The sequence below is a fragment of the Dendropsophus ebraccatus genome, chromosome 2 (assembly GCF_027789765.1).
Source record: "Dendropsophus ebraccatus isolate aDenEbr1 chromosome 2, aDenEbr1.pat, whole genome shotgun sequence".
Classification (NCBI taxonomy): domain Eukaryota; kingdom Metazoa; phylum Chordata; class Amphibia; order Anura; family Hylidae; genus Dendropsophus; species Dendropsophus ebraccatus.
The window spans coordinates 157945228-157960336 of NC_091455.1; the positions used below are offsets into that span (position 1 = coordinate 157945228).

Below are 15109 nucleotides of genomic sequence, written 5' to 3' on the forward strand. Positions count from 1 at the left end.
CTTCTCTATTCAGTTTCCTTCTCCCAGTTCTGAGCTGCTTTCTGCTAAAAAGACACAAATCTGTGTGTCTTTTTCTCTGTCTCCCCCTCCTCCTTACTGAGACAACTGATGTAAACAAGTTACTTACTGGCTTTATCTGCAACATTGTAGCTTCTTTGTAATGCTGGGAGGGTTAATCTGAGGGCCCAGGTTCAAAAGAAAAAAAGAAATGTCAAATGCCAAACAAACAAGGAATCTTGTATACCTTGTCTGTAGGAAACCTTTGAGCCCAGAATCGCCCATTCTCATAATCTGCTGGTCTCCCTAGACTTCTGGTCTGAGCTGTAGGCATGCAGTGACGAGATTGGGGGAAGTTGCCATGTAGCTGAAGCACATACACAACAGCAAGGATGGTGTAGCCTCTCGCATAAGAACGCCCACAGCAGTAAGGGGGATGTAGTGGTCCCACAGAAAGCCTCAGATTGTTAGGAGTCTGAGTAATGTCACGACTCAAAATCGTGCCTACAGAAAGTATGCGGGACGTGGCGGATTTTTATCAAACTACACAACTTGTGGTGGCAAAGGAGGGAGAGGGTGAAAAGTAACGTAAGATGGATAAAACCTATATAAATGTATAATACGAACTGCTATAACTTCTGACTGTGGACAGGAATTTCAAAAATTGATGTTTAACTGAACTTAAGGGTCTTTCCCCATATCTTCCATATTTAGTGGTGCCTTGGATTATGAGCATAATTAGTTCCGGGACCATGGTTTTAATCCAAATCCACTCTTATTTAAAAGCAGATTTTCCCATAAGAAATAATTGAAATGCAGACAATTGGTTCCACACCCCAAAAAAGATTTTTTTTAAAAAAATTCTGAACAACATGTAAAACAAACATTTACAAACTGATGAATGTGTCATATTATAAGTTACAGTACAGTATAGCAATTATGTGGTGTATAATGTATAGTAAGTGCATAAACCTGAAAAAACAGCCACAGTTTGTAGATACAGGATAGAACTGCAGATCCCCATAATGCAGTTGCATAGTACAACAGGCTAGAATAGAGAAGCAGGGCTGCTGTCAGAGGTCTGTGTGGTCACATGACAGCAATGAGAAAGGGGTGTGTTCAGCATGGACCAATCAGGAAGTGAGAATCATAGAGCTGTGCAGGAAGACAGTGACAGAAACTTTTTTTTTTATACAACAATGTGAATGGCTGAGTGTAAAGCAGGAATGTAGAGGTCAGTAAACACAAGGTCTTAGAGACTGCAGGGAGCAGGAAGGAATGAGCAGGGCAGATGTGGGAACATAAATGCAGCACTCTCTGGCCAGTGAGAGAGGGGTTACTGCTCTAAAGAGATTACCTCCACAGTCCTGTCCCCTGATGCAAGCCCCAGCCTGAAGTGGATCTGCTATGATTTGGGAGGTGAGGGAGACTTTCTGGGTCAGAGGGTCAGAGCTGTAGACCACACCGTGCAGACAATGCCCCTCCCACCAAGTACAGTTAGCTCTTAAACAGTTACAATTTTGAAAAACTATGAGCTCTTCTTGCAAAGCGCTCTGAATCCAAGTTACTCTTAAACCAAGGTACCACTGTATATCTTTGTGCTACTTGATTTCTAATCTTTTACATTGTTCAACTGAGCATGTTTCTCCTCCTTTGTTTTGCCTTCTGTACCCCTCTGTTTATGCTTTGTTATCCTTAAAAAAAAAAAAAAATTGTTTTTGAATAAAAATATAGGATACAAAAGTACTAGCAGTTGACAAGAGTAACAGACACACACCTTTTGTCCACATCTAAACATTAAAAGGTGGCGGTCATTATTTACGCCTGCTCGCAGATTTAAATCATGAAACAAATCTATACCTGCTGGAAGCAGGGGTAGACTTGTTACACAAAGCCTGAACAGGGCTGGCCAGGTATATGAAGAGGAGTGAAAAAGGGGACGGGTCTTCAAGGCTAAGGTTGATCAAACCTCGGGAAATCCTAGGTTCGATTGAACTCGAACATTCACGAACCTGCCGCATTAGATTGCTGATGCCTTCCCGGTCCGTGGGGAAGGAGGAGCGTGCCGGGGTTACCGCCTGAAATTCTAGGCGGTACCTGGGCAATCTCCTCCTTCCCCCATGGACCGGTAAGGCTTCAGCAATCAAATGCGGCAGGTTCGTGAATGTTCAAGTTCAATCGAACCTAGGATTTCCCAAGGTTCGATCAACTCCATTCAAGACCAGCGTACACATATGCCAGTCTTCCTGGATGTCCCCCTAAGTGGTAGTAAAAGTCGCTGAACAACAAACTTATAATTACACTGTTTGGGAATCCTTTTTGGCAGCTTTTCTCTGTCACAATTATGGACAAAATTTTTCTCCCATTTAATACTCTACTTTGAATTCTTATGTTGGAATAACTTTGTGGCAATATAGTTATCCTTTGGCCTAAAGTCCATTTTCATTCTGCAGTTAAAACGTGAAGATCATGTCGCCAACTAGTAGAGTTCACTGATGTACTTTTTTATTTGTTGTATTTACAGTCATGAGGGAAAAGGAATACCACAAATCGCCAATGCCTCTGTTCACACTGTGCAGGTTGCACGCTGCAGTGGCTAAAATACAGACAAAAACAGGAAAGTGCAAGTGGCAGGACATACTCCCTGCAGCGTACGCACAATAAAAACCTATTCTACAGATTTTAAAAAATTAGATTCTAAGCAAATTATTTGATCATTGTGTACCATCTGACCACATTAAGGTGAACCTCAGGGAGATGGTTCCTACACTAACAATCAGGGCCGGCGTCAGCACCCGGCATACTCGGGCAAGTGCCGGGGCCCACGGCCGCTCAGGGGGCCCCCGACACTTGCCCGAGCAGTGAGCCAGACGCCCGCCTCATCACCGACCTCCGGCCACCTGGGAGTCCGGGTGTGTGTGTGTGGGTTGCTAGAAGGACCTGCTGTGTTTGCTGCAAAGCAATGGGGAAGGACCTGTGGTGACGTCATAAGGGGGCGGGGCTGAGAAAGGGAGAGGCTGCATATGGATGAAGGACCTGTGATCATTGTCATGTGACATGAGGGGTCGGGGCCCACTTATACCTTCTTTCTGTATGCTGTGAGTTGTAGTCCTCCGCTTATACCTCCTCATGTAATGGCCTCTGATCTCCCATAAAAACAGGCTGTCCATGCTGGCAGTTGTAGTCCTCCTCTTATACCTCCTCCTGTAATGGCCTCTGATCTCCCATAAAAACAGGCTGTCCATGCTGGGAGTTGTAGTCCTCCTCTTATACCTCCTCCTGTAATGGCCTCTGATCTCCCATAAAAACAGGCTGTCCATGCTGAGAGTTGTAGTTCCCCCCGGTATACCTCATGTAATGAGGACCCGTCCCCCGCCCAGATTAGTGAGTATGGTTTTATTTTTTTATTTTCTTATGTTGAGGGAGAACAGGGGGCATTACTATGGGGAGCAGGGGACATTACTATGTGGGCAGGGGACATTACTATGGGGGCAGGGGACATTACTATGGGGAACAGGGGATATTACTATGGGGAGCAGGGGATATTACTATGGAAAGCAGGGAATATTACTGGGGAGCAGGGGATATTACTATGGGGGCAGAGCAGGGGACATTACTATGGGGGCAGAGCAGGGGACATTACTATGGGGAGCAGGGGATATTACTATGGGGAGCAGGGGATATTACTATGGGGAGCAGGGGACATTACTATGGGGGCAGGGGATATTACTATGGGGAGCAGGGGATATTACTATGGGGGCAGAGCAGGGGACATTACTATGGGGGCAGAGCAGGGGACATTACTATGGGGAGCAGGGGATATTACTATGGGGAACAGGGGATATTACTATGGGGAGCAGGGGATATTACTATGGGAAGCAGGGAATATTACTATGGGGAGCAGGGGACATTACTATGGGGAGCAGGGGATATTACTATGGGGGCAGAGCAGGGGACATTACTATGGGGGCAGAGCAGGGGACATTACTATGGGGAGCAGGGGATATTACTATGGGGGCATGGCAGGGGACATTACTATGGGGACTGAGGGCATCTTTACTATATGGGGGGCACAGCACGGGACCTACAAACCTCCTTACTTTACTGCACATGACACCAAACAGTGGAGTTACTACTGTATGGGAGTCTATGGGTGGGAAGTGGCTGGAAATGTGCGGAGCCTAACATGTTTGTCTGACAGGTCCCGAAGAGATGAATTGTAGCTTGAAGATATCATCATGGAGGTCTGGGCAAGATGGAGAGGAAACGGAGAGCAATCGCCTCAGATCAAAGAAGACGTCACCTGTGAATTACTGGATTACGTTTTTGTCAAACTTTATTTGGTAGGTGAGCCCCGAGGTGTGCTATACAAAGGGGCCCGCTGAGGCTCTCTCACCCAAGGGCCCACAAAAACCTGAAGCCGGCCCTGCTAACAATTGCCCCTTTTGGACTCACATTTAGGCCTTATACACACATTCCATGTGCCGTGCGGGGAGGTGGAACTTATACAAACGGAACTTGTGTGTAAGGCCCAAGCCTTCAGACTGGGCATGTGGGGGGGGTTTGGGGGTGGCTACCTTCTGTTGGCTAGTTCCACCCATCTCCTGTAATTACAAGTCAACATGGATTATGATTAACTGTCAAATGCGAGTATGGCTGTTATATCACACCCCCACATAAACAAGTCATTAATATAACCATACCACATGATCTTAAAAAAAAAACAAAAAAATCATGAAAGATACCAGTTTTTGCAGCAAGTTGATAGATCATAATCAGCTTTCATTGTGCATGTCAGCTGATCGTAACCTTTCAACTTGTCCTATTACATGAAACGATAATCATTTTGTTTAATAGGGCCTTAACCGACCTTTAAAGAGACTCTGTACCCACAATCTGACCCCCCAAACCACTAGTACCTTCGGATAGCTGCTTTTAATCAAAGATCTGTCCTGGGGTCCGTTCGGCAGGGGATGCAGTTATTGTCATAAAAACAACTTTTAATCCGGCAGAGCTGTGTCTAACGGCCGGGGCTTACATTTGTATATGCATTAGGCTGGCACACCCTCTCCGTCCTTCCTCCCCACCCTCCTCAGCATTAGGAATGCTCCAGGCAGATTGCTTCCTATTCCCCACCTGTGGCAGCCCGGCACTTGGGCTGGATTGTTAATACACCTGTGCAAAGCTCAAACAGCAGTAAATGTTCCTGCACACTGAATTGTAAAATAGACTGCAAAAATGCAGTGTGAACTCGTATACAACCTGCAGGTCTGAAATAATACTTTTACTAGTCTAGGCATTTCAAACAGGAATGTTAATAACTTGCAGCAATATTTAACCCCTAGACGACCCAGGACGTAGCGTTACGTCATGGAAATCTGTCACCAGACGACCCTGGACGTAACTGTACGTCCTGGGTGGTTCTCCCGCTATGAAGCGCGCTCCGGAACCTCACCGGGACAGCCGGGACCTCACCGGCAATGACACGCTGCAGCGATCGCGCTGCCGCGTGCCATTAACCCCTTAAACGGTCGCGGCGTTTAAGTGTAAGTGACAGGGGGAGTCCCCTGTCACTTACCGATCGGGACCCCCGCAGTATGACTGCGGGGGTCCCGATCGTTGAAACAGACCGCCGGAGGTCCCTCACCTGCCTCCGTGCGGTCCGATCAGCGATCTGCTACACTGAGCCTGCACAGGCAGGCTCAATGAGCAGAGCGCCGATAACACTGATCAATGCTATGCCTATGACATAGCAATCATCAGTGTAGAAATCAAACTAGTGAATGTAAAAGTCCCCCAAAGGGACTTCAAATGTGTAGAAAAAAAAAAAAGTTCAAAACACTAACACACTACCCCAAAACCCCTCCACCAATAAAAGTTGAAATAACCCCCCCCTATCCCATTATATAAATAAAACATATAAAAATAAATAAATAGATAAACATATAATATACCGTAGCGTGCGTAATTGTCCGATCTATTAAAATATAACAAGCGTCATTGTGATCGGTGAACGGCGTACACGAAAAGAGGGAAAAAAGTGCGCGGATTACCGATTTTATGTTACATTATATATTTTAAAAAATCAATAAAAAGTGATCAAAACGTCCGATCTTCACAAATATGGCATTAATAAAAACTAGAGATCATGGAGGAAAAAATGATACCCCATACAGCCCCGTAGGTGAAAAAATAAAACTGTTATAAGTGTCACAATAGGCCCATTTTATTAATATTTAATTGCCAAAAAAAAAGAATTTCATATAAAAAAATGCATACAACATTAGAGAATCTGTGTAACCTGCATATGGTTGTGTTCGGACTGACCTATAGAGTAATAATATCATGTCGCTTTTACCATATAGTGCATTACGTAGACACAGGAACCCCCCAAACGTTACCATATTGCATTCTTTTTTACGATTTCACCAATTTATATCTTCATAAATAATATATTTGAAATTCCATCATACGTGTTATGGTAAAATGAATGACGCCATTACAAAGTACAACTATTCCTGTAAAAAACAAGCACTTACATGGCTTGTAGATAGAAAACTGAGAGTGCTGGAGCTCTTAGAAGGGGAGGAGGGAGAAACGAAAACACTAAGATCAAAATTTGCGCGGTCCACTTGGTCATTTTGGGCCTGGTCCTTAAAGGGTTAATATGGCCACTGAAAACCCTAATGCTAAAGGCCAGAGAAGGGGCTTAGTTTCTACACCAAAATATATAAGCAGATTATTAAAAAATGCTGGTTATGACAGTGGTGCCTCTGAACTATTATTTTTCTATATCCCAAATAGCCATCTCTTTAAGATGTGAATAGAGTCTGACTCCCTTCCCTAATCCAAATCTAGGTGACCTAGGACGCAGGTAAACAGAAACATTTGTTCTTTACCTGCAAACAAATTTAATTATCGTCATTGGAATTGGGGTATCACATATTTGAATGCAGGGATGCTTAATGTGAGCAGGATGCACATAATTAAACATAACATAACAAACATCTTATTATGGATAGCGTTAAACAGTTGTCTTCAAGCTTTATTTTCAAATAAAAATTCAAATATCATTACCCAACAATAACAAATGCTCTTGACAAACCTCTAACAAGGTTTAAAAGAAAAAAAGATTCATGTGGGCTTCTTTTCTTCCTGTGGATGGTATTCTATACTGGATATCTGGTCTTTTCCAATATTTACCTTTTTTCTTTGTAAAACTTTTCCTCCTGTGAAGCCTAGAAGTCCACCGCCAATTGCAGTTGCAATGCCAGCAACTTTAAAGCCTGCCATCAGGCCAATAGGTCCCCCAACTATTCCACCAAGGAGTGCACCTGCCGCAGGAAGCAGTGTCAGCTTGTAGTTTAATGCCTATAATGATATAAAAAAAACAAGTGCAAATTCAAAATTCACTTTTAACTATTGTTACATATAACAGCAACAAGAAATAAAACAGCATCAGGTTTATAAAAACAATATCATATATCCTACTACTGGGCACAATATGTCACCAAATCAAAATGCAACATCTACATAAGCTATATGCTACAAAAAATAAATAATCCTCAATGAGGAACCATCTAATGAAGCAATGTAAATCTTTAATAATAAATAAAATAATTAAAACTACTAAAAACAAATAAATGTATGGGAAGAAGATCACATATAATTACAGTACATGCATGTACTGTACAAAACTTTCATTTACTTTTATATTACAGGGTGTTCTGCTGCTTGTAGGCTGAGAAAAATCAGCTATAACTCCAAGGCTATTGAACACATTTTAATGCAATTTAGATGAAACCTAACTAAAGGTCTTATTACATGAATTGATTATCTGCCAAATCAGGCTGATATCCCCTTGTGTAACAGAGACAGCAATCATGCTCGCTTGTCGGCTGATCTCAGTCTTTCGTCATATAAAAAAATCATTGGCCTCTGGCCGCACATTTCTCTGTGTAATAGAAGATGCGCGGCTGACAGCTGATTAAAGCGAGGCTGGTGGAGGCGGTTAGGAAGGCGAGATGGGAAGTAGAAAAACAAAAACATACTTACCTAGCTCTAGTCCCCTGCAGCTTCTGAATGCCACATTGTCACTGCAGGAATTGCCTTCTCAGCTAGTCACTGGCCAAATCAGTAACCCACCTTGGCCAGTGACTAAGGGTGTTATTACACGGGCCGATGAAGGCCCGATAATAACTGTAAACGAGGGCCGATCTGCTGGATCGGTGCTCATTTACTGGGCCTATTACACAGCCCGATTATTGTTACCGATGTCCTTGCAGCCCTTGCTTAACTGTATACATTACTTGTCCAGGCTGCAGGGCTCCTCTTGTGGTCTTCTCCCTGGGTCCCGCACGCTCCAGCTTCAGAGCGGCCTGTCTCAGCTGAAAGGCGCTCAGCCAATCACTGGCTGCGGCAGTCCCAGCCAGTGATTGGCTGAGCGGCCTGTCAGCTCAGACAGGCCGCTCTGAAGCTGGAGCGTGCGAGACCCAGGGAGAAGACCGCAAGAGGAGCCCTGCAGCCTGGATAGGTAATGTAAATCGGCAGCCACCGGCCGCGCACCGTTGTTACACACAGCGATGCGCGGTCGGCGCCCGACAATTATAGGTTTGAACCTATATCAATGATAAACAGTCATCGGCTGATCGTTGCTTTTATTACAAAGAGCGGTAATCGGCCAAATCGGGCCAATTCGGCTGATTATCTTTCCATGTAATAGTACCCTGTCAATGGGTAGTTCCTGCAGGGGCAGAAGGAATGAAGCAAGGTGTAACTCCCCTTAGTTTTACTGGTAAAACATGCCTGTGCCAAAGCCTCAGAAGCAAGTCTGTGACCCCGCTCCTGGTAAGTAAAATGTCAAATTACTTAAAGGGGTTGTGATATTACAGGCAGCCTAATCACATGTAGTTTGTTAATCAACCAGTTTGTACCAGTTATAGGGAAGGCAGTTGCCCCTATCAAGGTGGCAAATCTTTAAAGACAGCTCTTCTCCTGTCAATGTTTGTGCAGCACCAAAACAATATTCATACTTACCTTAGACACACACATTCACACTTCTGAACTTAAGTCCTGGATTGGTCACATGTGAACTGCCCAAGCTATAAACAGAGCTCAGGTTCAGAGGGATTATACATCAAAGAATACCCCATCCTAATTATGATTGACAATTGGAGTGACCCAATTGGGTATTATGATCATGGAAAGTAGCTTGTGCACATACATCAAAATCATACATAACAGAATTGCAGCGGATTTTACGCTGCGATTCCTGTATTGTTAGTTTGAAGGGGTTACATACAGTAGAATTTTAATCCACCCCCCCTTAACCCATGGCGGCCCGGTGAATACATTACCGGCCCACACTCCGTTTTTCTTCTGGGGCTCCCGGCATCCCATGAGTGGGGTGCAGCAGGATGTCAGAAGCCGTAGAGTTGACCGGTAATGTAATTACAGGGCCGCCACGGGTTAAGTGGGACGGCGTTTACATACTTGCAGTGGAATAAGTATGTAATCCTATTCAAACTGACAGTACAGGAATTGCCACGGATTTTGCTGTGAACTCGCAGTGTGAAATCCGCTTTGATTCTGTTATAGTTCCCAATAGAAAAAAAATTCTTGGTATTTTTAGCCCAAAACTGTAAAATTCAAGATTAAAATCTTAATTAGGAAGATTGTATTTTAGGGCCAGAAAGCCCAGCCCTTAGTGAGCCCTACATAGCCAAATAGAGAGGGTTGTAGTTTTGTCAAAGCAAAAAGCTGGACATCATTGCCACATGGTAAAAACACAAAAGAACTATAAGTATGTTACATTTAATGTTAGCAAACTCTAGATAAATATTAGAAAGCAAAATATATTGAAATGTAACTAGCAAAAATTATATTCTCAACCATAAACTGCTGACCTTAATAAGAAAAAATTAAGTATCTAAAATGTACTACATGCAAAATGCAGGATGTCTATTTCTTAGTGCTTAAAGAATGAATGTGATAGCATATCACAGCAGAGATTGATTTCTTCTTCACTGCTTCCTCCTTCTTACCCATGTGTCATTTCTTTCTTATTTCCTTAATTGCTGTTTCCCTCAGCATTAAGGACGGCGGATCAATTGGGTTAATACAGAAGATTGCTGGTAGGCACAGTACCATTGATTCAACAGCAGGAGCATATCCCTACCTTCCCCAGGTTCTTGGTTCCCTCTTCAACATTCACAGCAGCAGTGTTGACATGGTCTTCAATGCTGTCAATCTTCTCCTGCTGAGTCTGGATGCAAAGGAATTATGAGTGAGATTTCCTGCTGTGAAGCAGCAGAAAGCCAATACACACTATTTAATTTTTGTAATCAGGGACCCTGCAGCAGCTTTCATCTGTAGCGCTGTGTAGCTGCACAGCTGTTAATGGCAGTTCACTAATAGCACCTGATAAACAGTGCTAGAAGGAGAAAGAAATTAAAGATTTAACTATTAGTCATCTGTCTGCTTCCACCTCTTGCTTTATAAATTCTACTAAACTAGAATTACAGCTATCATTGTTCTTTGATACGTGGGTAAGGGTCACACAAACACAAAAGAGGCAATTATTAATGTGATATAAGTGCTGACCGTTTAGGAAGCTCGTTTTGTTGGCTTGATGGATGTCAAAGAATTTTGGTAATTTATTAATCTTTGATTTTGCCAAGTACCTCTATTGAATCCTATATATTTTTGTTTACTAAATATTACCAATACTTAGGTGTTGAGCGGGCAGAAACCCGACAATTACAGGCATTCCACCAAAGTTCACCAGAAAGCTATGAAATGTTATTATTCTATTTTTTTGTATATTTCATTTAAACATCACCTGAAGGAACGAAATATACAAAAATTAGAAAATAAAAATTAAATATCAACTTCAGTTAAATTGCCTATGTTAACCACGCACCCTCCACTCTGCCAAGTAGGGGGGCACCTGGTAAAATGCTCAAGTCTCCCATTGATTTCAATGGGGCTTGATACTCAAGTCGAGCACTGGAGCATAAAAAAATGCTTAACTCGAGTAACAAGGACCTGAGCATTTTAGTACTCTCATAACTCTAAAAATGATACATAATGTGCTTGAATTAGAACCAAGCAAGGTGTGACACCGGCTCTCTTACTGTTAAGTTGTAAAACAAGAGTATCATTAAAAAGTTATAAGGTACCACAGGGCCGTTTCTAGGTAATTTTGACTACAGGGCGAATCCTGCTAAAAGCGCCCCCCCCAAAAAAAAAACAACAAAAAAACAACAAAAAAACAGTTCAGTGACTCACAGGCGATGTCTTCTTTGATCTGAGGCATCACTTTCCCTTTTCCTCTCCATCTCCATCAATTTCTTGCAGCAACAATTCATCTCTTGTGAACCTGCCAGACAAACATCTTAGGTTCCGAACTTCCACTTCTTTTGTGCCTTGTGCAGTAAAGTCAGTAGGTATGTGAGTTGCCCCCTGTATGTAGGATCCCCTGCTGTGCCTCCATATAGTAATAATCCCTCTTTGCCCCCCCCCATAGTATTAATCCTCACTGTGCTCCCCCCATAGTAATAATCCCCCATGGTTTGTTCACATATAGTAATAAACCCACCTGTGCAGTCCCCATAGTAATACCCCCCGTGCCCTTCCCCCATAGTAATAATCCCCCCCTGTGCTCTTCCCCCATAGTAATAAGCCCCCCCTGTGCTCCCCCACCCATAGTAATAAGCCCCCCTGTGCTCCCCCACCCATAGTAATAAGCCCCCCTGTGCTCCCCACCCATAGTAATAAGCCCCCCTGTGCTCCCCCACCCATAGTAATAAGCCCCCCTGTGCTCCCCCACCCATAGTAGTAAGCCCCCCTGTGCTCCCCCACCCATAGTAATAAGCCCCCCCTGTACTCCCCCACGCATAGTAATAAGCCCCTCTGTGCTCCCCCACCCATAGTAATAAGCCCCCCTGTGCTCCCCCACCCATAGTAATAAGCCCCCCTGTGCTCTCCCACCCATAGTAATAAGCCCCCTGTGCTCCCCCATAGTAATAAGCCCCATGTGCTCCCACTCATAGTAATAAGCCCCCCTGTGCTCCCCCACCCATAGTAATAAGCCCCCCCTGTGCTCCCCCACCCTTAGTAATAAGCCCCCCTGTGCTCCTCCACCCATAGTAGTAAGCCCCCCTGTGCTCCTCCACCCATAGTAGTAAGCCCCCCTGTGCTCCCCCACCCATAGTAGTAAGCCCCCCTGTGCTCCCCCACCCATAGTAGTAAGCCCCCTGTGCTCCCCCACCCATAGTAGTAAGCCCCCCTGTGCTCCCCCACCCATAGTAATAACCCCCCCATGCTTTGTCCACACAAAAAAAACAAAACATTATACTCACCTTGTTCCAGCATACAGCAGGTCCCTCTCTCCTCTTCTCCAGTCTGCAAGGAGCAGGCCGCCGTAACCCCTGCACACATCTTCTCTCTTCAGCAGGCGCAGTGATATGACGTCATTGCGCCTGCTCAGGGAAAAGATGTCTGCAGCGGCCTGCAGAGTGCTCGGCAGGGTCCGGCCGGTCCAGGGGGCGGAGCTACGTTCGGGCGGGGGGCGGAGGAACGTTCGGGCGGGGGGCGGAGGTACGTTCGGGTGGGGGGCGGAGCTACGTCGGGCAGCGGAGCGGCGGGGCGGAACAACGTTCAGGCACCAGTCTTGCCCTGTGATGGGGCACAGAGGCAGGGGGTCAAAGAGCTAGGTGATGGGGTGAGCGAGCGGGCGGGCGGCCGGGGGTGCGCGCAGCTCAGTGGAGCCACCAGAGCCCCCTAGCTGTCAGCGCCCCGTGCGGTCGCCCGGCCCGCCCGCCTCTAGAAACGGCCCTGAGGTACCATCACAAACCGTATAGTTAGTTGTATCTATCTATACTCTATTGCTGGGGTCTGTAAGCTCTTTATGAGGTACAGGCATAAAATGCCTGCTACAATCATCATTAACAGCCGCACAACACCCTAAGTAAACAGGCAATGTGTAGCTGACAATAACGGAGTGGAGAAAAAAACATTTGCACAAATACGGTTGCACATCAAATATACTTAACTAAAACAATCCTATTCACTAAATACTAACAAGTGGGAAGGTTGGCAGATGCATCCCTTGCAGCAGGAGATTCTGTTAGTATGGGATTGAAGCGGGCCTCACAGGGGAAGGAGCTTATACATAGGAGGAGCAATAGGTGAAAGGGACTTGATCCCAAACAGAGAAGTTGCTGTCATCCAATGTGAAAGATGAGAGCAGAAACTCTAGTCCACTTCAACACATCCTTCAATAGGAAAGGTATTAGAGTAAGATCAAAAACGTATCTATGGTGGCTTTATATGGAAATGAGATGAGTAGCATTGTTGTTGGAGGTAGAAGCATTTTCTACCTACACATCTGCCTTCACATCAAAGAAAGTCGCAACATCTTAGTGAACAGGCTAAGCCGCAATCTACCCCTGCCAGAGGAATGGTCTTTGGACCTAAAAATATTCTGGCAAATACTCAGATGAAAACTGCTGCAGGGTCCCTGATATTTGGGTGACTCTTATGTGAACATAATGACCAAATGCAGAACGCTAAAATAATGCAGTTTTTACTACCTATTGCTACTAGGGATGACAACCCATAGAGCATAGACAGCCTGAGACAAGGTGAGACAAGATAAGGCTGCAGTCATCCTCATTTGGTCCTATTGGCACAAGAGGGCCTGCTTCACAACAGTAATAATCTTGCCCAAGGAAATCTTTTGCAAACTCCCTCAGATTCTCCAGCTACTGACTCAAGGAAGAAGATATTGCAGAGAAAAAAAAAGGCTGCAAATCCTCAAAGGCTACTCAAAGAAGTCCGGTGAAAATAATAATTTGCCAGCAGGCAGGGGCAGGAGGCCCCGGGACCCCCATGTAACTAATTTTTCCCATTAAGTTGCAATGTTTTCACTACTCAGGAGAAAATACCGATCCTGGCTGATGGACTGCCCTCTCAGCCAATCAGTAACTGCAGAGGTGTCAGGCTGAGCAGGCAAACCATCAGCCGAGTCATGGTGTTTCTGCTAAAGGAGATCCAGGAGGCCGGCAAGAGTCCTGCAGCATTAAGGAGGCACTGCAGAGGCAAGCGGAGGTTAAGTAGTGCTTATTTATTATGTTTCTACCTGCCCCTTTCTGCTGGAAGATTATCATTTTTATCAGACTTCTCCTTTAAATGTGTACCTTTACCTATGGTGAACTGAAGTTAAACCCATGGTTGAATAATGTGAAACTGCTTATTCAGCAAATCCCTACAAAACTTTAAGCTTTCCAAAAGTACAGAAAAAAACAACAACAGGGGCACTCAAATTCTATGCAGCATCCCTGCAGCTTGTAATCACATACCGGTTGTTTTACAACAGCCTATGTCTGCTGAGCCGTAAGAGAACAGTTGGTTGCTGCAGATAGCACCCTGCATTAAGCTCATTGATTTGCAGGGTAACAGAGGAACAGGTTTCTGCTGCTGCACTGCTCAATTATTGGATCTCTCCTACTCTGAAAAAAGATTCTGACAACACAATATGAGGGACTTAGCTAATATGCAAATCCCATAAATATTTGGCTTTTACCTGAGACTAAGCCCTGCATGACTTTACAAGGGAAAACCTACAACCTTGTTGAGAATCGTATGATACATATAAATCTAAATTAGTTGCTCAAAGGTCATATATAATTTAAGTAATATACTTACATGCACTAGATGGGAAAATTCATTTATAACCTCATTCAAGCCTAATAGATCCTGGCAAAGTAAAACAGTTATTATTAGTATTTTATGAAAAGTAAAAAAAAAAAAATCACCGTCAAATAAAATATCTACTAAAAAAGTCTGGCAAGTAGTCATCACCATACTGTTTTATGCAGATTATTCGACAATTATATAACACATTTTTTAACCTTAAGTTTGGATTACATATGTATGTTTTTCAGCAATGTCATCTGTGGTTTTACCTCCTGATAAACATACAGTAACAGCTATCTTTACAAGTTGATAAATTATGTTTTTTTTAGTATTGTCTATTAAAGGGGTTATCCAACATTAGAAAAACATGACCACTTTCTTCCAGAGACAGCAGCACTCTTGTTTCCAGTTT

General features: G+C 44.1%; 1 protein-coding gene across 3 annotated transcripts in view; it reads right to left on the reverse strand.

Moving 5' to 3' along the window:
* Positions 1–7016: 7016 nt before the first annotated feature.
* The window catches only part of STX17 (syntaxin 17), a 49595-nt gene continuing 41502 nt past the window's right edge, over positions 7017–15109 (reverse strand). For 2 of the 3 annotated variants that reach the window (XM_069960382.1, XM_069960381.1), the window contains exons 6-8: positions 14707–14757; positions 10175–10261; positions 7017–7368 (exon numbers count right to left, since the gene is read on the reverse strand). In XM_069960382.1, coding sequence (XP_069816483.1) covers positions 7132–7368; positions 10175–10261; positions 14707–14757 — 375 coding nt within the window. In that variant the 3' untranslated portion in view covers positions 7017–7131. The remainder of the gene's footprint in view (positions 7369–10174; positions 10262–14706; positions 14758–15109) is intronic. The other variant, XM_069960383.1, reaches the window with a different exon arrangement.